Raw genomic sequence first — 25,268 nt, 5'->3', positions numbered from 1 at the left:
GAGGGCAGATTGCTCTGGGCTGTGTCACCAGATGCCCAGGAGGATGCTAGCATTCTTTCCTCTATAATTTTATTTTGTTAGGGAGAAGTACTTCAAGAGAAGATGTCAAAGAGTAGAGTAGAAGATCTTTAAATCTTTTCGACTCTGAAGTCGTAAAACTTAGCCCTAAATCTGACAACATAATGTTGTTTCAAATGACACAGAGCAGTAAAATAGTGCATTCAAAAGATTACAGTTGAGTGCCTGTGACTGCAGTAGGAATAGAGGTCTCAAAACCCCATTCACTAAGCTTCCCCTGAACCCCTCCTGTGGCCCCAAAATATTTCCACTGAACTCTTATCACCCTGGATCAGTGTGAGAACCACAGATAGAGGTTCATTGTTGTCATAGCCTTGAACTGATGGCCCTTCCCATGAATAGTTCAAACATTACCCCCCAACCTTTGTTCCTCCACCTATTATATTTTTCCCATCAGAAAATGTGAAGTACTTTACAACCATATTGTTGTTGTTGTTCAGTCACTAAGTCACGTCCAACTCTTTGTGACCCTATGGACTGCAGTGCACCAGGCTTCCCTGTTTTTCACTATCTCCTGGAGCTTGCTCAAACTCATGTCCATCGGTGATGCCATCCAGCCATCTCATCCTCTGTCATCCCCTTCTCCTCCCACCTTCAATCTTTCCAGCATCAGAGTCTTTTCCAGTGAGTCAGTTCTTCCCATCAGGTGGCCAAAGTACTGGAGCTTCATCATCAGTCCTTCCAATGAATATTCAGGGTTGATTTCCTTTAGGATGGACTGGTTTGATCTCCTTGTTTGCAAACCCGTTTTTTAAAACGTGTTTTTGTAGAGAAGAGGAACTTCCTGTAATTTTCAAGCCTTTTTGCCACCAATCAGGTGAACCCCAAATGAAGATGAACATTTCCTGACTGAGGAGATTGCAACAAGGCAGCATTTGGATTCCTGGCTCTCTGTCCTTCTCTTGCTCTTCTGTCGAGCTCATTTGACAGTCTGAAGGAATGCGCCTCCTTGGCAAGGCTGTCTCATTTTTTTCTTTTCAATGTGACCAATTGTTGCTGATTTTAAAAGACAGTAGTTTCACTAAAGCATGTATTCTGGCCCTCTCTCGGTGAGTGAAGAACAGAAGCTTGCCTCCTTAGCACCCTTTACACTCAGCAAACCAAAGTGGACAGAGGCTGGCTGATAAGCCCACAGTCAGGATAATGTTCCTGTTCATACTCACTGATCATATTTTTTAGAATGGTGTACTCATTCTAGGCAGGCCTCCTGGCCTCAAAGGTGAAAATACCATCTACCTCCTGCCAACTGGTGGACACGTGGCACCTTTGAAAGCTTCAGTAGACAGATGAAAATGTCAGCTGCCCAGCATTTTCAGCCTGCTCTTACAAGAACTAGCCTGGTGACCCTGAGAAAGTCACATAAGAGAGCTGCCCTTTCTGCTGTGTCCTCTTGAGTGAAATGGCATGATGTTGAAATGAAAATGTACGGTGCAGAAAGACATCGTAAAACACCAGTGTAGCTGCAGTAGGCACAAAAGCCAGCAAATACTGGAGGGAACACTCCATTTGTTTCCTTTGCTGATTGAAAATATTGTCAACACTGGGCTTAAGAGTAGGAGAACGCCATATTACTGCAGAGCTCTTAATATGCATTTCAGAAAAAAATCGGAATGCCCTGAATCTTTAAAATGATTCCTCTTATCAGTAATACATAAATACTTTTTAAGGAAGCGTATGATAGCTTGATGGGAATTTAAAAAAACAAAAAACTAATGCCTGGTCCTTTTAGTTGTTTAAATTAAGCCAGCAAATTTGACAGTGGTCAAAGTTAGAAAAAATATGAGGGCAAAAGGGAAAAGTGAAAGTCGCTCAGTTGTGTACAACTTTGCGACCCCATGGACTGCATAGTCCATGGAATTCTCCAGGCCAGAATACTGGAGTGGGTAGCCTTTCCCTTCGCCAGGTGATCTTCCTGACCCAGGGATCGAACCCAGATCTCCCTCATTGCAGGCGGATCCTTTACCAGCTGAGCCATTAGGGAAAACCAAGAATACTGTAGTGGGTAGCCTTTCGCTTCTCCAGCTAATCTTCCAGAACCAGGTCTCCTGCATTGCAGGTAGATTCTTTACTAACTGAGCTATGAACAAAGCCCGAAGGCAAAAATAAATATAAATAATTAAATATAAACAATTAGATAAATGGCATAACACCAACTAAACAACACCATCAAAAAGTAATCCGCTTGTAAATGTTCGATTTTTATAAGACTTGAAGTCAGTGCTGAGGCCGCCAGGGCGTTTCCCACCTCATAGAATGAGGTCCGGCGGAGGCGGTGTCCAGGGCGTGAATGGATGACTCGGGTTTTTGGTCTTGAGCTGCTTGCGTCGCAGTTCCTTTGCTTTGAGTCACATGCGTACGGTTCCGCCTCTCCGCGAGGATCCGGGCGCGGGCTCTGCCTGACCGTGTGCTTCTTGTTCTGGCAGCGCTTCGACATGCCCCACGACGTCGCTGCGTCCGAGGACGGCACCGTGTACGTCGGCGACGCGCACAGCAACACCGTGTGGAAGTTCACCTCGACCGAAAGTACGGCTTTCACGGCGTGACTGTCCACGCTTTTCACTCGGGTTTATTGCGTAAAAACACGTGACAAGAAATGTGTATGTCCTTCTCTTTTTATGGTTAGCAGCGCAGGGAGTCAAGGTATGATCCAGTTCACTTCAGTTCAGTCGTGTCTGACTCTTTGCAACCCCAAGGTACGATTGGCAGTTGTTAAAAGACCTCTTTGGTAGTATCTCAGGGACTAAATGTCTTTAAAGTGGAAAGCAACTGTTTTCTTTTTTTCCTGCTGGAAGTTATCCCCTTGTTTCCACAGATATTCCACAGGAAATTCTTGATGCCTGAAGTAATGTCTGTTACGTTGAAAGCCCACATTTACTCCCACTTAGCTCTAGAGGGAGGAGCTGGCTCTGGCAAAGCAGAGAGGCTGAGGGAGGCCTCACTTCCCACGCGGCTCTTCAGCATCTCCGAAGACCAGTGTCTGAGTCAGACATGTTTCATCCCAAACAGGAGGCACTCTGCATTTTCCCTTCAGACTTCAGCTTGTTCAGAATACTGAACTCTTTTCATGAACTCACAAATCATGTCTGGGGACAGAAGAGTGTCTCTATCAGGACCAGGACCAGCTAGTTTGGGGATTTCCAATTGCACGTTGGACACTGTTTCTAATTCTTCAAGGGTAGTCTAAACTAGCCTCTGATATTCTACTAAAAAAACCTAAGCTTTCTAACTTGAACAATACCAAGTGTTTGCTGCTGCTGCTGCTGCTGCTAAGTCACTTCAGTCGTGTCCGACTCTGTGTGACCCCATAGACAGAAGCCCACCAGGCTCCCTTGTCCCTGGGATTCTCCAGGCAAGAACACTGGAGTGGGTTGCCATTTCCTTCTCCAACGTGTGAAAGTGGGAAGTGAAAAGTGAAGTCGGTCAGTCATGTCCGACTTAGCGACCTCATGGACTGCAGCCTACCAGGCTGCTCCATCCATGGGATTTTCTAGGCAAGAGTACTGGAGTGGCTTGCCATTGCCTTCTCCGACCAAGTGTTTAAGAGGCCACAAAACTCAATGTCCGGAGATGCTTTTAAAATACATTAGGGTACAAACAGGAACAGAAGATGGGGTTAAGGAGAAGAATTGAGGATAATAAATTTGAGGTATTGGGAGTTAAAACAGGTTTCTTTAAACAGAAACAGTAAAGACTGGTGGACTTGATGAAGGTAAGAAATACTACTTATAATAAGGAAAACTGCAAATTATAACAAGGAAAAAATACAAGATATAACAAAGAAAAGTAAAATAATGAGTCCAAAAACTTTAATTGTATAGTATACAGGTCGTGGGCAAGAATTCCTTAGAAGAAATGGAGTAGCCCTCATAGTCAACAAAAGAGTCTGAAATGCAGTACTTGCATGCAGTCTCAAAAATGACAGAATGATTTCTGTTCATTTCCAAGAAAACCATTCAATATCACGGTATCCAAGTCTCTGCCCTGAACAGTAATGCTGAAGAAGCTGAACAGTTCTATGAAGATCTATAAGACCTTCTAGAACTAACACCCAAAAAAAGATGTCCTTTTCATTATAGGGGACTAGATTCCCTAGAATGTGAAAGTAAGGAGTCAAGAGATACCTGGAGTAACAGGGAAGTTTGGCCTTGGAGAACAGAATGAAGCAGGGCAAAGGCTAAGAGTTTTGCCAAGAGAACGCACTGGTTATAGCAAACACCCTCTTCCAAAAACACAAGAGAAGACTCTACACATGGACATCACCAGATGGTCAACACCGAAATCAGATTGGTTATATTCTTTGCAGCCAAAGATGGAGAAGCTCTATACAGTCAGCAAAAACAAGACTGGGAGCTGACTGTGGCTCAGATCATGAACTCCTTATTGCCAAATTCAGACTTAAATTGAAAAAAGTAGGGAAAAGCACTAGATCATTCAGGTATGCCCTAAATCAAATCCCTTACGATTATGCAGTGGAAGTGACAAATAGATTCAAGGGATTAGATCTGATAGAGTGCCTGAAGAACTATGGATGGAGGTTTGTGACACTGTACAGAAGGCGGTGATCAAGACCATCCCCAAGAAAAAGAAATAGAAAAAGGCAAAATGGTTGTCTGAGGAGACCTTACAAATACCTGTGAATAGAAGAGAAGCAAAAAGCAAAGGAGAAAAGGAAAGATATATTCATCTGAATTTAGAGTTCCAGAGAATAGCAAGGAGAGATAAGAAAGCCTTCCTCAGTGATCAATGCCAAGAAATAGACGAAAACAACAGAATGGGAAAGACCAGAGATCTCTTCAAAAAAATTAGAGATACCAAGGGAACATTTCATCCAAAGATAGCACAATAAAGGACAGAAAGGGTATGGACCAAACAGAAGCAGAAGATATTAAGAAGAGGCGGCAAGAATACACAGAAGAACTGTACAAAAAGATCTTCACGACCCAGATAATCACAATGGTGTGATCACTCACCTACAGCCAGACATCCTGGAGTTCAAAGTCAAGCGGGCCTTAGGAAGCATCACTACAAACAAAGCTAGTGGAAATGATAGAATTCCAGTTGAGCTATTTCAAGTCCTAAAAGATGGTGCTGTGAAAGTGCTACACTCAATATGCCAGAAAATTTGGAAAAACTCAGCAGTGGCCACAGGACTGGAAAAGGTCAGTTTTCATCCCAATCCCAAAGAAAGGCAATGCCAAAGAATGTTCAAACTATTATATCAGGTGGCTAAAGTATTAGAGTTTCAGCTCATGTCACACACTGGTGAAGTAATGTGCAAAATTGTCCAAGGCAGGATTCAACAGTATGTGAACAGTTTCAGATGTTCAAGCTGGATTTAGAAAAGGCAGAGGAACCAGAAATCAAATTGCCAACATCTGGTGGATCATTGAAAAAGCAAGAGAGTTGCAGAAAAACATCTACTTCTGCTTTATTGACTACGCCAAAGCCTTTAACTGTGTGGATCACCACAAACTGTGGAAAATTCTTAAAGAGATGGGAGTACCAGACCAGTTCACCTGCCTCCTGAGAACTCTCTGTATGCAGGTCAAGAAGCAACAGTTAGAACTGGACATGGAACAATAGACTGGTTCCAAATAGGGAAAGGAGTACATCAACACTGTATATTGTCACCCTACTTATTTAACTTGTATGCAGAGTACATTATGCAAAATGCCAGGCTGGATGAAGCACAAGCTGGAATCAAGATTGCCGGGTGAAATATCAATAACCTCAGATGGGCAGATGACACCACTCTTATAGCAGAAAGCTAGGAAGAACTAAAGAGCCTCTTGATGAAAGTGAAAGAGGTGAGTGAAGAAGTTGGCTTAAAACTCAACATTCAGAAAACTAAGATCATGGCATCTGGTCCCATCATTTCATGGCAGTTAGATGGGAAAACAATGGAAACAGTGACAGATTTTATTTTGTTGGGCTCCAAATTCACTGCAGACAGTGACTGCAGCCATGAAATTAAAAGATGCTTGCTCCTTAGAAGAAAAGCTGTGACCAACCTAGATAGCATATTAAAAAGCAGAGACATTACTTTGCCAACAAAGGTCCATCTAATCAAATCTGTGGTTTTTCCAATTGTCGTGTGGGTGTGAGAGTTGGACTATAAGGAAAGCTGAGCACCCTTCAAAAGCTGAAGATGCTTTTGAACTGTGGTGTTGAGAAGACTCTTGAGAATCCCTTAGACTGCAAGGAGATCAAACAAGTCCATCCTAAAGAAAATCAGTCCTGAATATTCATTGGAAGGACTGGTGCTGAAGCTGAAACTCCAATACTTTGGCCACCTGATGCAACGAACTGACTCATTGGAAAAGACCCTGATGCTGGGAAAGATTGAAGGTGGGAGGAGAAGGGGACGATGGAGGATGAGATGGTTGGATGGCACCACGACTCCATGGACATGAGTTTGAGCAAGCTCCAGGAGTTGGTGATGGACAGGGAGACCTGGCGTGCTGCAGTGCATGGGGTTGCAGAGTCGGACACGAATGAGCGACTGAACTGAACTGAATGAAATCCTTGTTAGGGCTGAGTGCACAGAGGTGCCTGAGAACTGACACCCTTTGGCAGTAGCTGCAGACTCCCCTGTAAGCATGCCTGTCCCACCACCTGTCTCCACAAAGATAAACCAGAGGGTTTGGGCAGATAAGAAAGCAAGGAAAGATGGATAATTCTCAGTTGCATGACTGAAGTCAGCCTTTTCAAAATAAAAATAAATGATTAAATACCCTTCAAGATGGAAAAAAACTTCAGAAGTCTAACTAGTATTTTCATTTTACACATAGGAACATTATACTTGAACTCATTAAGACTTCTGTCTAAGCCTCTTTATTCCAGTATTCCAGTTCCACTCCAGGGCTTGGTACTAAACAGAGATGCATATCCGAGTCACCTGGGGAAGGTTTTCAGAGCACACATGGCCAGACTCCACTCACAATCTGCAGGAAGAAGAGGGGTTATAATATGATTATCTTGGAAAGACTTCCCAAGTTGGTTTGAAATATCCCCTGATTGAGAAGCGCTGCAGTACAACATTCAGCTTTGAAAAAGAAGCCCTGCAGTACAACATTCAGCTTTGAAAAAGAATCCTTCTGCATAGTCCAGAAGGCTACCAAATAATAAATCTGGAAAACAGTACCTTGGGAACAGTAGCACTGCCATGGGAGGCTGAACAACAGTCTTGTGTATTTATGTTGTAGTATTTAACTAGCAAATCAGTTTGTCAACTAGAAGACTGATAATCAAACATGATAGATCCAGTAATCAGTCTGAGATTTCCACATGAAAACAGAGCTCCTTGCTATTTCAGAAATAATACAGGATTGTAGACTTCACATGGAAAATCTCGTTTTATATACAAAGATCTTAGAGATAGTATTTCAGCTTTCCCTAGGAGGATTTTATCCAGGATTCTAGGACCTAGCACCTAATTAGTGATTTGTAATATTAAACTCTTTTCTACTATAAAAATGTATTAGATGAATTAAAGAAATTTTTCTGCTGAGAAAATGAATATCAAAATTAAGGTTTCAAATTTTTATGGGGCGGAATTCTGATTTTTCTTTCTACTTGCTGTGCTATGTTACAGAAATGGAACATCGATCAGTTAAGAAGGCTGGCATTGAGGTTCAGGAAATCAAAGGTTGGTCAGATTCCTCTTATGCCTGTGAAACCCAGGGCGGTTTGTGCTGAATGCATTTATGGCTCTTGAGTGTACTTAAAATTTTTCAGGTAAAAATATAATGCAATCCAGTAAATTATCTATTAACTTCTACTGTGTGCTTGAGCCTTTAAGCCTACATGTTGCCACTGCTTTTTCTGACAAACTAGAATAGTAATAATGAGCTCAAAATCACTGATTTCAAGTGATGAAAAGTGATTGGGGATGCAAGAAATCTACAACAAGTGGGCCAGAGACATTTAGAGAGGAAAAAAGTCAGTTGGTCACTTCTGGAAGTATTTTAACCTCAGCCAATTAGAAAAATATCATCCAGCACACTGGGAAAAGTCTTCCTTTATGGGCTCTAATTGTTAGAGTGAAAAATATCTTTGGTGAGTTAATAATATAGGGGCCTGAAAAGATTAGCTGCTCCCTCAGCTCTAGTCTTACTACCATTCAGTCCCCAACATTTACTGTGGGCCATCTATGTGTAAGATACACAGGTTTAAGGTAACGGAAAGTGCGCCTGACTTCAAGATGCTTATAGCCTGTAAGGACGCTACGTGTATGCATACATACATATATGCATATGCCAAAGTGTTAGCTGCTCAGTCGTGTCCCACTCTGTTGGACCCCATGGACTGTAGCCCACCAGGCTCCTCTGTCCATGGGATTCTCCAGGCAAGAATACTCCAGTGGGTAGCCTTTCCCTTCTTCAGGGGATCTTCCCAACCCAGGGATCAAACCCAGGTCTCCTACATTGCAGGCAGATTCTTTACTATCTGAGTCTCTCTCTCTTTGGTGTATATTGTAAGGCGTGGGGAAATAGAATGTGGGTACTGGTAAGACTACTGTATTCACTTGGAATCCCAGTCAAATTATTTTCTCCCTTTCTTAGGTTCAGTTTATATTTATACATTTTCACTATTTGCAGGGGTTTGACATGGTCACGTCTAGCAGTTAAGAACTCACTAGAGGTGTTCCTAATGTTTAAGTAGCCAAGTGGCTCATTTCTTAGTTACTTTACAAATTATTCTCCTAAATATTAAGACTTAACCGTAGGCTTACTTGTTTTCCTTTCTCATGAAAGCAGGTGGAAAAGACATGAAAAGAAGCGAGAAGCAAGAGGGAGTTTAGGGATTTTATATAGGCAGATAAGAAAATATAGCCGGCTCAAGGTTGAAAGGGGTAAGACAATACTATAAAATAAGTAAATAGCAACTGATACTATTATAAATAATAGCCATCACTTATGGAGCACAAAAAATGGGCTATACAAAAATTAAGCTTAATCCTTACACCAACCAAATGATAATTGCTCTTATCCTCATTTTACATATGTGAGGAAATTGAAGAACAGAATTAATACTAAGATATTAAATGGTAAAGCCAGAATTTAAGCCAGTCTGGCACCAAAGCTATGTTCTGAACCATTGTTATTGTACTATTGAGGAGAAATGAGTACCACCAATTCATTCACCTTAAGTTCTTCCAAGAATTACAGACTGGTGACAGTTGAAGTTTATTCTGAAATTGCTGGATTTCAAAGTAGCCTCACACCATTTCTGTTTAAATCAGTCAGTTCCATTGCTCAGTCGTGTCCAACTCCTTGTGACCCCATGGACTGCAGCACACCAGGCTTCCCTGTCCATCACCAACTCCCAGACCTTGATCCAAACTCATGTCCATCAAGTCGGTAATACCATCCAATCATCTCATCCGCTACTGTCCCTTTCTCCTCCTGTCTTCAATCTTTCCTAGCATCCAGGATCTTTTCTAATGAGTCGGTTCTTCACATCAGGTGCCCAAAGGCCAAAGTATTGGAGCATCAGCTTCAGCATCAGTCCTTCCAATGAATATTCAGGACTGATTTCCTTTAGAATGGACTGGCTTGATCTCCTTGCAATCCAAGGGACTCTCAAGAGTCTTCTCCAATACTGCAGTACAAGAGCATCAATTCTTGGGCACTGAGCTTTCTTTATGGTCCAACTATCACATCCATACATGACTACTGGAAAAACCATTACTTTGACTGTACAGAGCTTTGTTGGCAAAGTGATGTCTCTGCTTTTTATTATGCTGTCTAGGTTGATCATAACTTTTCTTCCAAGTGGCAAGCAACTTTTAATCTCATGGCTGCAGTCACCATCTGCAGTGATTTTGGAGGCCTAGAAAATAAAGTCTGTCACTGTTTCCATTGTTTCCCCATCTATTTGCCATGAAGTGATGGGGCCAGATGCCATGATCTTCATTTTTTGAATGTTGAGTTTTAAGCCAACTTTTTCACTCTCCTCTTTCACTTTCATCAAGAGGCTTTTTACTTCCTCTTCACTTTCTGCCATAATGGTGGTGTCATCTGCATATCTGAAGTTATTGATATTTGTCCCGGCAATCTTGACTCCAGCTCGTGCTTCACCCAGCCAGCATTTCGCCTAATGTACTCTGGATATAAGTTGAATAAGCAGGATGACAATATATAGCCTTGACGTACTCCTGTCCCAATGTGGAGCCAGTCCATTGTTCCATTTCCAGTTCTAACTGTTGCTCCTTGATCTGCATACAGATTTCTTAGGAGGCAGGTAACGTGGTCTGGTATTCCCATCTCTTGAAGGATTTTCCACATTTTGTTGTGATCTACACAGTCAGAGGCTTTAGTGTAGTCAATGAAGCAGAAGTAGATATTTTTCTGGAATTCTCTTGCCTTTTTATGATCCATTGGATGTTGGCAATTTGATTTCTGGTTCCTCTGCCTTTTCTAAATCCAGCTTGAACATCTGGAAGTTCACAGTTCATGTACTTTTGAAGCCTAGGTTGGAGAATTTTGAGAATTACTTCGCTAACATGCAAGATGTGTGCAGTTGTGCGGTAGTTTGAACATTCTTTGGCATTGCCTTTCTTTGGGATTAGAATGAAAACTGACATTTTCCAGTCCTGTAGCCACTGCTAAAGTTTTCCACATTTGCTGGCATATTGAGTGAAGCATTTTCACAGCATCATCTTTCAGGATTTGAAATAGCTCAGCTTGAATTCTATCACCTCCACTAAATTTGTTTATAATGATGCTTCCTGAGGCCTACTTGACTTTGCACTCCAAGATGGCTGGCTCTAGGTGAGTGATCACACCATCATGGTTATCTGGGTCATTAAGATCTTTTTTGTATAGTTCTTCTGTGTGTCCTTGCCTCCTCTTCTTAATATTGTCTGCTTCTCTTAGGTCCATACCATTTCTGTCCTTTACTGTGAAATGTTCCCTTTTTATCTCTGATTTTCTTGAAGAGACCTCCAGTCTTTCCCATCCTATTGTTTTCCTCTGTTTCCTGACATTGATCACTTAGGAAGTGTTTCTTACCTCTCCTTGCTATTCTTTGGAACTCTGCCTTCAGATAAATATATCTTTCCTTTTATCTTTTGCCTTTCACTTCTCTTCTTTTCTCAGCTATTTGTAAAGCCTCCTCAGACAGCCATTTTGCCTTTTTGCATTTCTTTTTCTTGGGGATGGTCTTGACCACTGCCTCCTGGACAATATCACAAACCTCCCTCCATAGTTCTTCAGGCACTCTGTCTATCAGACCTAATCCCTTGAATCTATTTGTCACTTCTACTGTATAATTGTAAGGGATTTGATTTAGGGCATACCTGAATGGTCTAGTGGTTTTCCCTCCTTTCTTCAATTTAAGTCTGAATTTGGCAATAAGGAGTTCATGATCTGAGCCACAGTCAGCTCCTGATCTTGTTTTTGCTGACTGGATAGAGTGTCTCCATCTTCGGCTGCAAAGAATATAATCAGTCTGATTTCGGTATTGACCATCTGGTGATGTCCATGTGAAGAGTCTTCTCTTGTGTTGTTGAAAGAGGGTGTTTGCTATGACCAGTGCATTCTCTTGGCAAAAGTGTTAGCCTTTGTCTTGCTTTATTTTGTACTCCAAGGCCAAACTGGCTGTTACTCAGGTATTTCTTGTCTCCCTACTTTTGCTTTCCATTCCTCTGTGCTGAAAAGGACATCTTTTTTTTATGGTAGTTCTAGAAGGTCTTGTAGGTCATCAAAGAACTGTTCAACTTCAGCTTCTTCGACAATAAGTGGTTGGAGCATAGACTTGGATTACTGTGATACTGAATGGTTTGCCTCGGAAGTGAACAGAGGTCATTCTGTTTTTGAAATTGTTCCCAAGTATGGTATTTCGGAGTCTTTTCTTGACTACGAGGGCTACTTCATTTCTTCTAAGTGATTCTTGCCCATCGTAGTAGATATAATGGTCATCTGAGTTAAATTCACCCATTCCAGTCCATTTTAGTTCACTCATTCCTAAAATGTCAATGTTCACTCTTGCTGTCTCTTGTTTGACCACTTCCAATTTACCTTTAAATTGTTCCCACCGGAATTCTGAGACTGTACTGGTTGGCCTGTTGTGAACAGCCCAGCCACGCTTCCCACCCTGGTTGGCCAGTCACGGTGACCAGTGCTCACCCATTGACCACGTTCTTCCCCCTCTGCACACCACAGAGCCCATGTGGTCATGGAACTTCCCAGCAACTCAGATAGTAAACGCGATTGAAATCTCTCGTCATGACAGTCCTGTTTTAATAGTTAGGAATACCCAAACCCAAATGACCTTGTTCTAGTCCTCTTTGAACCCATATGAGTCTCATTAAACTTTTTTTCTTTAAAAAAAGATTGTTTTCTTACTACTAAAAGGAATATAAATCATGCTGGATCTCCAAAACAAAGAGTTTTTGTCTTTTTTCACAATCTAGAAGCTTGGTTTCAACCAGCTCTTAAAAAAGAGAGAGAGAAACATCTTCCCAGATTAACAACCCTGTAGATACATGGTAATTGTAAATTTTGAAATTCCACTAACCTTTCATGGCACTCATCCCCACTGAATGGTTACACAACTGATCAGTAATAGCAGAGTTTCTGAACCAGTATTGTGTTCTCAGGCAGTTTCAGGGATACGAGAATTTGTGATGCTAAGAAACTTAGGAAAGGGATTGAAACTTTCAAATGAAGTTACTAAGGATAAAACAGAGAACACCAATATCCCTCCAAAAGCATAGCCTTCACCCCTCCCCCACCCCACAGTTAAAGATGATGATGGTGAATCTGTCTTAGGAAAATAGAAATGAATTCTCTAATGCCACTGGCATCTTAGACCTTTTGGAGAGCAACACATTCTAGATGCCAGTGGCATTAGTGCGTTAAACAAACAAACCCAGAAAAGAGTAGAGGAATACCTTGTTTTGTTGCACTTCGCTTTATTACACTTGTGTTTTTCACAAGTGAAAGTTTATGCAGCCCTGCACTAAGCAAGTATTTCGGCACCATTTTCCAACAGCATTTGCTCACTTCCTGTCTCTGTGTCACATTTTGGTAATTCTTGAAATATTTTGAACTTTTTCAATGTTGTTATGGTGACCTGTGATCACCATCTTTGATGTTACTGACTTGCTGAAGGCTCAGATAATAGCATTTGTTGCAAGAAACTTTTTTAAATGAAAGATGTACCTTAAGACAATGCTGCTGTATGCTTAATAGACTATTGTATAGTATAAACATAACTTTCATATGCTGCTGCTGCTAAGTCGCTTCAGTCATGTCTGACTCTATGTGACCCCACAGACAGCAGCCCACCCGGCTCTCCCATCCCTGGGATTCTCCAGGCAAGAATACTGGAGTGGGTTGCCATTTCCTTCTCCAATGCATGAAAGTGAAAAGTGAAAGTGAAGTCGCTCAGGCGTGTCTGACTCCTAGCGACCCCATGGACTGCAGCCTACCGTCCATGGGATTTTCCAGGCAAGAGTACTGGAGTGGGTTGCCATTGCCTTCTCCGAACTTTCATATGCACTGGGAACCAAAAACATTTATGTGACTTGCTTAATTGCAGTATATGCTTTATTGAAATGGTCCAGAACTGAACCTCAGTGGCTCCAAAATAAGCCTGGAATCTCATTGATGCTGTATGGACTTTCCATGCCTTCTCACACGTTACTTGCCAGTATGCCGTCTAAAACCTCAGCCTTCAGTTCCATCTGTGATGAATGGGGTAGTAATTGCTGTGTTGCTGTATTTAGAACGTCTCTCCTTCCGGTCCCAGTTATTTCCATGCCAGAGGTCTCTGGGCTTCTCCCTACTGTAAAGGGGAAGAGACGCGCATGTGCTCGTGTGTGTGAGCGCACACGGGAGTGCACCTCCCTTTCTAAACGCGTTGCTTTAAAGAAGAAAGAGAACACCTCTTATCCATCAGTCTTTGGGATTATTTTTATTTCCAGGTATCTGCAGAGATGCTGGGAAAGCTTATTTGAAGGCATTTTCGTTGTCAATTTAGTCTGTCTGGCATCTCATATGACAGGAAAATGTCAATGAGGAACCCCCACTTCCGGTACCGCCAGGTCTAATCTGAGAGCTTCTCCATTCCATCTTCACCAAGGACGCTCTGAATTCTTAGGGGGTTTTAGTGAAAGAATTTAGGATAAAGAGTACAAGTGACAGAATTTAGATTGTTCTCTGTGCTTTGCATGAAATTCTTAGACTCTTAACTGATAACTATTTTTTAGGCTTTTTACTCCCCTTATAAAGTGATCTAAGAGCAGCATATTGCTTTTTTTCCAGTCGGAAATTAAAATTTTTTATCCTCATTCTTTAAACATAGAGCATCGTTTAAAATCTAAACATACTTCACCTGGTTCCAAAAGTTAGAATGTGCCAGTATTTTTAGTAGATGACACAGAGTGCAGAAGAGGTGTGGATAGCAAGGATTTCTAAAGTACAGTGTGTGCCTCTTAGCAAGTTCACTACCTTATTCTCAGCAGGCTTCCTGTGAATGGCAAAATGATTCTTTTAGTCTATCACCCACTTCATAGTTCTTCTTTCCTTTTACTGGAGCTCTGTCCTAGCTCAGGCTCACAAATGAAATTAGATACGAGTTGGCACAGCCAACATCCAGGGCGTAGGGAGACGCGCCAAGTGACAGGTAGAGAGTACTCTGTAATTACTCTGATTATAGTCACTTTCAAATAGGCGCAGACCCTTCTTCCAAGGCAGCAATTTCACGTCCTCCAATCTCCACATCTTTGGCCTGTATTTTGAAATCCTATCATCACTTTATTGTTATTTTTTGCTTAAACATAGAACAATGTGTATACCTTTTCAACAATAATGAAGAAAAAGACAAAACAGCTAGTAGGCAGGAAAAATAAGAATCATACTCTTATTCCTCTTGGAAACTGAGACTTAGATTAAATTTGAACCATTTAGATCTATGAACCAATCCCTTTCCTCCTTTCCCACTCAAGTTTGAAGACCCACTTCCTTCGATAAAAGAAGAGAAATAATGGTCTCCCCTTGATGACAGTGCAGGGAAGGGAGTGAGAACTGTGAGGCCATCTGTGAAATGATGATCACAAAAGCGCCCACTCATTGGCTTGATGTGATGATTAAATGAGGACAGTGCCTGAAACAGTGTATGTGTGCCATAGATATCATTGAGCCCCGGCAGGAAGCCTGCTCTGAATATAGAGGCAAAAAGCTGGAACCTATCAGCGTGTATCGTAAATGGTATTTACAATGTCTTAAGTAATTTGAGAAATGCTTCCTTGGAGAAGTATTTCCAATATGTCTACACATATTAAACTTTGATCATGTTAAAACACTAATCCCTGCCACTTTGTCAAAATTACCATGAGGCCATCTGATGCAATTTTTATCATAGGGCAAAAGGGCACACCAAGAAGCCGAAGTTCAGAAACCTTGTGAGCCTTTCAGCAGACATGGTTGTAACTTCTGGCTTCACACACAGGGTTTTGGGCAGACACATGTATGTGTTTCTTGGGGGCAAGAATGTCTCAAGGTTCAACCTCATGCTCACATCAGTAGTTGTTAAGATTACTCCAATCACTTACTTAGTTTTGTTGTTATCAGTTTCCCAAGTAGTACTTTAGGCCTGATATCTACCCATATCTGCCAGTATCACAGAACAGTTGTGTAAGTTATTTTCCTTAACAACAAACCGACATACAGTACATCCAGGTACACTTACAACTTGCTGGAAACTGTAGAAAAGAACCTGGAAAGGACACAGTTCCCTTTTTCCATCTCTTAATTCTAGAATTAATGCATGCAACTATGTATGTGAGGTACCAGTGATTCGTTGAACATAAAAGAGGTTCATAAACTAAAATCACAAGGAAATAAGTACTTACGAAGCACCTTATGATAAACATTTATGCTCAGTAATTTCTTTTTTTTAATAATTTGAATAATTAATTTTTTTTCTTTGTTTTTTTTTTTTTATGCTCAGTAATTTCATGAAGGAGGTTGTTGTCATCACAGTTACACAGAGGAGGTGTCTAAGGCCCACATCACTTAAGTAACTTGCCCAAAGTTACACAAGCTGGCTATATAGGAGAACTGGGGTTCAAGCTCAGATTCATCTGACTCCAGTATGCACATCAATTCTGGTCCCTTACACCATGTTGCCTGTTCATTTTAATTTTGAAAAAATGCAAAAGGAGGATACATCTTCTGTGGAATTATACCTAAAGAGGAAACAAAGGGTAGAATCAAATAAAACCAACTTAAGGGTGAAAAACCATTCCGTGGGAATTTGCGAGTCACAGGTACCAGCTCGGTAGCTGCAGACATTGAAGCCTGAACCCCACATCCATTGAGCTCAACAAGTTCTTCATGAGCAGCTGTTAATCTGACTGGGCAGGGGCAGGTGGGAGGGTTGCAGAGTCTTTGAGTCAGTTGAATATTGTCAACTCTTCTTTCCCTGAAGAATCCGAGGCAGTTGTTGAAACCAAAATGGAGAACAAACCCGCCTCCTCAGAATTGCAGAAGATACAAGAGAAACAGAAGCTGGTCAAAGAGCCGGGCTCCGGAGTGCCCGCTGTTCTCATTACAACCCTTCTGGTTATTCCTGTGGTTGTCCTGCTGGCCATTGCCTTATTTATTCGGTGGAAAAAATCAAGGGCCTTTGGAGGCAAGTAAAACGAGCCCCTTGAATTTGGAACCTCCCTGCGAAAGAGTGTGTGGCCTGATTATCAAAGTTTGGTTGTGATCTTTTTTTCAGTGTTTTTTTTTAAGTGTTCTGTACCTCTTTCAGTGTGATTGTCTGTGTTCCAAATATTGTCTATAGTTAGTATCAAAGTGGAAAAATGTACCTGGAGCTTCAGAATTTGGATAGTTAGATAAAAGCCCAACCTCTATTACTGCTTTTTAGCATTGGCGCAAAGCCATTAGATGTCTCCATATGAAACTGTAGATGAGTCGAGTCCGTATAAATTAGCTGAAGCTCCAGGAAGGAGGCGACCCCTGCTGTTAGAAACAGGCCCAGTCCTCAAAACGCCTGGCTCAGGTCTTTAGAAGCTGTCTATTTTTCCCTAGTCCTGGCGCTAGCTCCTAGCTCCGTGACCTTGGGCAAGTTACTTACCCTCTCTAAGCCAGAGATTTTCCATCTGTAAAGTGGGGATAAAATACCCACGAGGTTGTGTAGGGATTAAATGAAATAGTGTACATAAAGCATTTATCACAGAACCTGGCACCTGTAAGTGCACAGTTAACAACACCAGTGATTATGGTAATAAACTAATAACAAGTCATACTTGTCGTAAACCTCACCTCTCTCAGGAAACCAACTATTTCCATAGAAAACCATTTGACAGTTTTAAAAGAGTACAGTGAAGGAGGGGGGAGTCCAGAAGGTGTCAGTGTTTTATCAAACCATCATCATAGTATAGGACTGGGTACCTGAGTTCCTTTCAAGGTATCCACCTAAATAAACAAATAATCCAGCTCGTGATTCTCACCTCTCAGAAACAGCCCCTTGGCGGGGTCCCCGAGTCCTGAGGCAGGAGGCTACAGCTGCATCTGGGAAGGTATCCATGGACCAGAATGGTGGGCAGCATTTGACCAAGAAACAGCATCTGGTCCGATTTCAGGCCAAGGCAACTGGCAGGGATTCAGGACCCACGGCAAAGCCCTGACACAGAAAACGAAACCAAAGGATTTAAATGAATAATTTGTGAAAGGGAGTTTTTCTAGGACTTCTTGCTTTTCACGTGCAGTCAATAAAGCTCTTCAAAAATACAGCTAACTCTTCCCTGCAAGGGCTGAGCAGAGGCAAAGACAAGTAGAAGCAGTTGTTGTCTTCACGGAATTAGATGAAAGCTTCAAAAGAGCAAGAGTCCTGTGTGCTTGCTTGTTTCCTGATATCTCTCCAGCACAAATAACAGTTCCTGGCCCTGAGGATTTGATAAATAGTCACTGGGAAAAGGATCGAATAAATAATTGGAGCTCACGGAATAGATAAGACGTAAAAGAGAAATGGCACATAAGGGTATTAATAGAGGATGGTACGTACAGTGACAAATATATGGAGTATCAGAAATACACGAGGCCTGGGGGCGGGGTGCAGCAGGAATGTTGCTAATCGGCCCACTTAAAGGAGGAGTAGCTGGGGTGTCAAGAAGCTTTGGTATCCACCTCTTTGCTGTTAGCACATGTGCCTGGTGCTGTTAACCAGAATATTGTCCACAGGAGTATGTTGGGAAGACAGGAACCAAGGTCGAACCATATGAAATTGTCATTCACGTTCAGTCATGTTTTATTTTTAAAAATTACAGCCTTATATGGTTCAGTTGAATACATTTAATTCTGTTTTAATCCTAAAAGTATACCAGCCTCTCACCGTTTTTCCATTCATGTTCAATCATGTTTTATTTAAGAAATTACAGCTTTATATGGTTCAGTCCAATACATTTAATTCTAAAAGCATACCAAGCTCTCACCTTTTTTCAACATTTGGTCCTGATAGATCTTATCCAGTCTGTGAAGGTTTTAATAACCCTTGTGAAAGGCCTTCCACTTACTCAGCACACCCGTATAGCTTGTCAGCTTCACATCAGACACTGTGCTGGGCACACGGGATGCAAAACTAAAGACCATCCCGCATCCCTGTGCAATTTACAGTGTTCGTTTGTCGGCTTGCTACCCATCTTATCAAATTCCCCTTCCCTTGTTGCTTGTTTCTCTTGCCACCTCCCCTTCCACCTTTGCTCTGTGCTCCGCCATGCCGCCCCCACTCCTGTTAGAGGTGTCGTGGGAGAACCCTGAGCCTTGTTTTCCTGACCACAGTCCGGAAGGGAGTGTTGGAAGCAGGGCAGAGAGCGCAGTAAGATACATAGCACGCGGAGAAACCAAGTCCATCCGGAGTTCAGTCTCCGCCTAAGGAAAGAAAGTCAGTTTTTCATGGAACGAGAATTTGGGTCACCGTGTATGGCTGCAGATACTCAGGGTTTCAAAAGTTTTTTGCCTTCGGTCTTATGTAAAAAGCAAATGCTGTACATTTGCTTCCAAAGCTTCCTCAATCAGGACATGTACTGTTCTTAATAGAAAGCATAAAACCTCAGACCAATATTCCTAAATTGTAGTAACCAAAGCTTCCAAGGTTTTACAAATTATGGGTAACTTTTAATTTTGTCCTAATAAAGGTAGCTAATATTTACCGAGCATTTCCTGGGTATATACCAAGCACTGCTTGTAAGCATGTCACATGCTTATGGAGAGGTAGGGATTGTCACTGGTCCTGTTTTCTTCAGAAGAGAAAACAGGCTCAGAGAAGTATTTGAGATTGCACAGTCTGTAAGAGACCCCGGTAGGAGTCAAACCCAGCTCTGGCCCTTGTATGCATGACAATGATACGTTCCCTTTTGCCCCTCTTAGAATTCTAAGAATACGTACAGACAAGAGCCAGACCTTGTTATTCATCATTTAGGAATTAATTCCTTATTTTGTGTTGAAAGCTGGGCCCATGGATTGAGGAGGGTGACTGGGACTCGTTTTGAAATATGCCCTCTTTCTCTAGCAGATTCTGAACGTAAAGTTGAGGCCAGTTCGGGAAGAGTTCTGGGAAGACTTAGAGGTATGCGTGTGACCTTTTAGAATCATTCCCATTTGATTCGCAGTCAACAGGCTCCTATCTTTTCAAAAGCAAGGAGATACTTTGTATTTTCTCTCTAGAAATTAGGCTCCTTGTATGTAACACAGCACCCCTGGCAAATGCCAAATGTAAACCATGCACCAACCAAAAGTGTGTGACTGCGGCAGCCAGTCCCCAGCTCCGTTTTCCCACCCTGATTCTGTCGTCGGATTCTCCTCCTGCCTTTTTATCTCGCCCTGTTTGTCTTCAGCGAATTTTCCGTCACTTCTGTCGGTGTGTCAGCGCGTGTTGTAGTGAAGGCGACCTTTTCATAAAGTCACCGTAATGAAGAGCCGCTCAAGGGGACGTCCATTCCCGAGAGCCTGATGAAAGTAGGAGCTGAAAAGTAAAGCTGAAACAATCCTGCAGAAAGACATAATCCTGGCGAGCCCTGGGTTTTTGTGGGGTTTTTTTCCTTATTTATTTTAATGAACCTGTGGAGTCGTATCTTTCTGACTCTGTCGGATCAGTCATTTTTTTCCCTCCTCTCTAATACCTGCCCCTTCCCATCCCCAGAAGAATTTACAAGGAAACCGAATCATCTGTGCAGACCTTACCTCAATCCTCTGTCCCTGTTCGCTTTCTCCAGGAAAGGGAGGCGGAGGCCTAAACCTGGGCAACTTCTTCGCCAGCCGGAAGGGCTACAGCCGGAAGGGGTTCGACCGCCTCAGCACAGAAGGAAGTGACCAGGAGAAAGATGAGGACGCCAGCGAGTCCGAAGAAGAGTACTCGGCCCCACCGCCCGCCCCAGCCCCTTCTTCCTGAGAAACAGGGTTTTGGTTTAGGTTGACAAGGTTTACCAAGGATGCCAGGTTCCTTTCCCTTGAGCACGTTAAGCGTTTTGCGTATTTAATTGTAAACTTTACCTGTCTGTGTGGGACCGTACACCCTTTATTTACTTCCTTTGGGATTAGTTGGCTTCTGCTCCTAGTTGAGGAGTTTCCTGAAAGTTCATTCACCGTGCCATTGTCTTTCCATGAACATAGGATAGAGAAGCGATCCCCTTCTTCCGTCACGCTAGTCGTTTAGGGGTGGAAGGTTTGCTCACCTGCGTTTCTGAGACTTTTCTGTAGTTTGTAAACAATCCGTTCTCTGCTTGAACTGTGTTCTCCCAGCCGCGCTTCCATCGCCAGTGTCTTTCTTTGGTGCCTTTCCTGCTCTGCATTCTCAGCCTGTGGCAGGGAAGAGAAACTCTGTGCTACATGACGGCAAAGCTGCTAAATCTCCTATTTTTTTAAAATCACTAACATTATATTGCAACAAGGGAAAGAAAAAAGTCTCTATTTAAATTGTTTTTTTTTTAATTTCCTTCCTTAGTTGGCGTGTTTTGGGGATGTCTTATTTTTAGATGGTTACACTGTTAGATCACTATTTTCAGAATCTGAATGTAATTTGTGTAATAAAGTGTTTTCAGAGCATTAGCTGTCAGAGTGTATTTTGCAGTTTTTGCATATTTGCAGAACTTGTATACAGCTTTTGTAATAATTACACAAACCAGTCCATTCTAAAGGAGATCAGTCCTGGATGTTCATTGGAAGGACTGATGCTAAAGCTGAAACTCCAATACTTTGGCCACCTCATGCAACGAGTTGACTCACTGGTAAAGACTCTGATGCTGGGAGGAATTGGGGGCAGAAGGAGAAGGGGACGACAGAGAATGAGATGGCTGGATGGCATCACCGACTCGATGGACATAAGTTTGAGTGAACTCTGGGAGTTGGTGATGGACAGGGAGGCCTGGTGTGCTGTGATTCATGGGGTCAAAAAGAGTCAGACACGACTGACTGACTGAACTGAAACCTATTCAGTGTTTCAAAAGAAGTGCATTGTATTAAAATTAAGAAGTTATTTTATTATGTAGCAGATATAAATTAAAAACCAGCCCATAAGTTTACATACATGTGAAAACCAGGCTTTCTTAAAAAATTCAAAGAGGATTTTTGCTTGTATAACAATTAGAAGGTAAATAATAAAAGGTGATTGCAGCTAAGAGGAAACGTGTCTCAAATTACATATACAAATTAATCCATCAGTGTAGGTTACTACTAATGGTTTTCTTTTTAAAGAATAATTTTACTCCAAATATCCATTTATTTTGTAGAAATATTCCATCTTACAGTGACTACAAATTACTTTTAAAACATACTTTTTGTAAACTGTCAGTGCAGTTTAGTAGGAACCTGGTAGTTTCAGACTCTAAAACCCTTTCTTCAGAATGCCTGTTTGCAATTCAGGCATCTCAGTAGTGGCATATTAGAGATTAAAACAATATAGAATAACTTGCAAAAAAAATGGAATTGTCTTCTACCTAAGTTATTTAAAATATCTAACAGCCTAGATTCTTTTCCCTCATAATTGACACCCTATTGACCTAACTGAAAGATTTCTTTCCTTGTCGAATGAAAACACACTTTTGCTCCCTCTGACCGCTCTTTTATGCCCCTTTCACCACATTAGTAAATGTAGACTCACAACAGCACTATTCTGACATATTGGGTAGCCAAGATGTTCCTAACATTTTTTCCATAAGCTCTGATTGATAAACCCAACAAACCTATTGGCCAATCCAGATTGGGTGCCTGTTCACTATATCTTCAGTTCAGTTCAGTCGCTCCGTCGTGTCCAACTCTCCACGACCCCATGAATCACAGCACGCCAGGCCTCCCTGTCTATCACCAACTCCCAGAGTTCACTCAAACTTATGTCCATCGAGTCGGTGATGCCATCCAGCCATCTCATTCTCTGTCGTCCCCTTCTCCTCTCACCCCCAAACTTTCCCAGCATCAGCATCTTTTCCAGTGAGTCAACTCGTCGCATGAGGTGGTCAAAGTATTGCAGTTTCAGCTTTAGCATCAGTCCTTCCAATGAAGACCCAGGACTGATCTCCTTTAGGATGGACTGGTTGGATCTCCTTGCAGTCCAAGGGACTCTCAAGAGTCTTCTCCAGCACCACACTTCAAAAGCATCAATTCTTCGGCGATCAGCTTTCTTCACAGTCCAACTCTCACATCCATACATGACCATGGGAAAAACCATGGCCTTGACTAGACGGACCTTGGTTGGCAAAGTAATGTCTCTGCTTTTTCTATGCTGTCTAGGCTGGTCATAACTTTCCTTCCAAGGAGCAAGCATCTTTTATTTCCTGGCTGCAATCAGCATCCGCAGTGATTTTGTTTGCATTTCAACATCAGTGTTAGTACAGTGCCCAAGACGCTTATGTTGACTCTGATGCTGTTCAAGTTTTCTTACATTGAGGAAATTAGTTGACTTGCACTAAAGCCATCTTTTCTGGTGCACTATTTGATCATCAGCTCTGTTAATGGACAGGGAGGCCTGGCGTGCTGTGATTCATGGGGTCGCGGAGAGTCGGACACGACTGAGCGACTGAACTGAACTGAACTGAACTGAACTGAATGTTATGTGTGCCCAGTTTTGTTCCTGAACGGCTTTACAGTGGATCATGGATGGGAAAAAAAAAATCAAAATGATAAATTATAAGAAAGTGGGAAAGAAAAAAGGGAAAACAAAGATAAAAATGGAAAAATTTATGCAAGAATAATTCTTATTATAGTTGTTCATTAGAAGAATTTGGCTCTAAACTTTCTAGCAGCTCATTAAATAAAACTGGATTAGTTACATGATTCATGAGCCAATTAAACTTTTAGAGTTGCTAATAATAAGATCAGAAAAATTCATTCCCAAGTAGCTTCTGAAAGATAGCACCTTGTTGGGTAATTAAAGTGTTCAGCAATATCCATGGAGTAGACGAAAACATTTTCAGGTCTCTTCTTACGTGCTAGTGCATGCTAAGTCTCTTCAGTCGTGTATGACTCTCTGCGACCCTGTGGGCTGTAGCCCGCCAGGCTCCACTGTCCATGGGATTCCCAGGCAAGAACACTGGGAGTGGGTTGCCATGCCTTCCTCCAAGGGATCTTCCCAAGCCAGGGATCGAACACACGTCTCTGTCTCCTGCATTGGCAGGCAAGTTCTTCGCCACTAGCACCACTTGGGAAGCCAAAAATGAAAGTGGTGCTGAACTGAGGGTCTTGCTTCCGGTAGAAAACCTAAGGGTATCTTGCAACCCTGTGCTGCACAGGGGACGGTGAACAGCCCAGCTGAGTGTACAGTCAGGACGGCCGTCCCCTTGCTCTCCGTGCGTCACCAGCTTGAGCGGTGGCTGCCTGATGCACACGCTGCTGTCCCCACGGGCCTCCTGACGCCCTCGCCCCGGCCCAGCTGATGCTTGTCCCCTCCCAGAGGCCGCGTGGGCGTGCCCTCTGCGGTTTCCCCGGTAACTGACGCTCCCCGGCCGTGATTGGCAACCGCGCCTCGCACTCACTCGGAGCGAAGCCTGGCCGGCCGCCATGTTTCTCCTGACGTTTGCTGAGGAGTCGCTCCGGAGCCTTCCTTGCTTCAGACGTGTAAGCTCCCCCATCCATTAAACCAGCGGTCCCCAGCATTTTGGGCACCAGGGACCAGTTTCGTGGAAGACAGTGTTTCCACAGACCAGGGGAGCGGTGGGACGGTGTCGGTTTCCCCCGGGTCTCACGTCCTGCCACGTGGCCGGGCTCCTCACAGACCACTGACCGATACCTGTCCTTGGCCCGTGGTTAGGGGGCCCCTGCCTCGAGCCGCCGGCGCGTGCCTGGGCCCTTACATATGTCCCTTATTATAACACATGGCATTATATGCCCAATATAAGCAAACGGCCTTGTAAAAAAGAAAATTGAGAAAACAAAGCCTGCATTACCATCCTGTCCTGAGCACACCTATTCTACCAACCTGGCTTAATTAAAGAGGGCAGACTAGAAACGAATGAACGCTGCTGACTTCAGGCAGTCTCCACTGACTTTTATCCTGAGTGGAACTTCAGTTGTTGAGTTAGAGATTGCACTGCCCGGGAAGTGCCTAAAGGAATTGATTCCTTCACAGTAGAATCACTGGGGAATTTAAGAAAAAATTGATCAAACACTACCTCCAGAGATCCTGATTTGGTTGGCTTACTATAGTATGTTGCTATGGGTCATATTTTAAAATTTATCCAGGTAATTCTAATGTGCAGCCAGAATTGAAAACCACTCTTTAAGAATGACTGTTTTATTGATACTTTGCCAGTTGCTTCAAGTGGATATCTATATTTTCATATAAATTATAGTTTGCAGATGTTTGGCAAAAGAAGATGTGGTCTGAGGTGTTTTGATATGACCATTAGTACTAAGATCTGAATGCCTCAATTTTTAAATGTTTTAAATTGGATAACTACAATAGGCATAATGACTTATTAATAAGGCAAAGGGAAGCAACTGGGCTTGATCGTTTTTCTTTACAATAAATTATCCAGAGAATATTATTTGGGGGAGCTAAAAGAATAGCTTTGTCATTCATTGAGTTGGCCCTAAATGATCTTATGTATAAAATCTTTCATTCTAAGCTTTCTTCTTAGTTTATTAAATCAGCATATTCTTTTTCAAAGTTCTCATGCATCTTTAAAGTCTCACTCAGATGTTACGTAAATTAGTTAAGTAGCAGAATGACAAAGGACAAAGGAA

The 25,268-nt window shown here is 42.3% G+C and overlaps 1 protein-coding gene across 11 annotated transcripts in view; it reads left to right on the top strand.

Moving 5' to 3' along the window:
* Window positions 1-21,140, top strand: part of PAM (peptidylglycine alpha-amidating monooxygenase) — a 174,931-nt gene extending 153,791 nt beyond the window's left edge. For 2 of the 11 annotated variants that reach the window (XM_055429802.2, XM_055429795.2), the window contains 5 exons: window positions 2,502-2,601; window positions 7,673-7,726; window positions 16,519-16,722; window positions 19,609-19,662; window positions 20,309-21,140. In XM_055429802.2, the coding sequence (XP_055285777.2) occupies window positions 2,502-2,601; window positions 7,673-7,726; window positions 16,519-16,722; window positions 19,609-19,662; window positions 20,309-20,484 (588 nt within the window). In that variant the 3' untranslated portion in view covers window positions 20,485-21,140. Of the gene's footprint in view, window positions 1-2,501; window positions 2,602-7,672; window positions 7,727-16,518; window positions 16,723-19,605; window positions 19,663-20,308 lie in introns of all 11 variants that reach the window. The other 9 variants (XM_055429801.2, XM_055429794.2, XM_055429805.2 and 6 more) reach the window with 5 other exon arrangements.
* The last annotated feature ends 4,128 nt before the right edge of the window (window positions 21,141-25,268 follow it).

This window comes from Moschus berezovskii, chromosome 8 (genome assembly GCF_049115385.1).
Source record: "Moschus berezovskii isolate FMDL1 chromosome 8, NW_MosBer_1.0, whole genome shotgun sequence".
Classification (NCBI taxonomy): Eukaryota; Metazoa; Chordata; class Mammalia; order Artiodactyla; family Moschidae; genus Moschus; species Moschus berezovskii.
The sequence above is the reverse complement of the archived record's forward strand: the minus strand, read 5'-3'. Positions and strand labels throughout refer to the sequence as shown.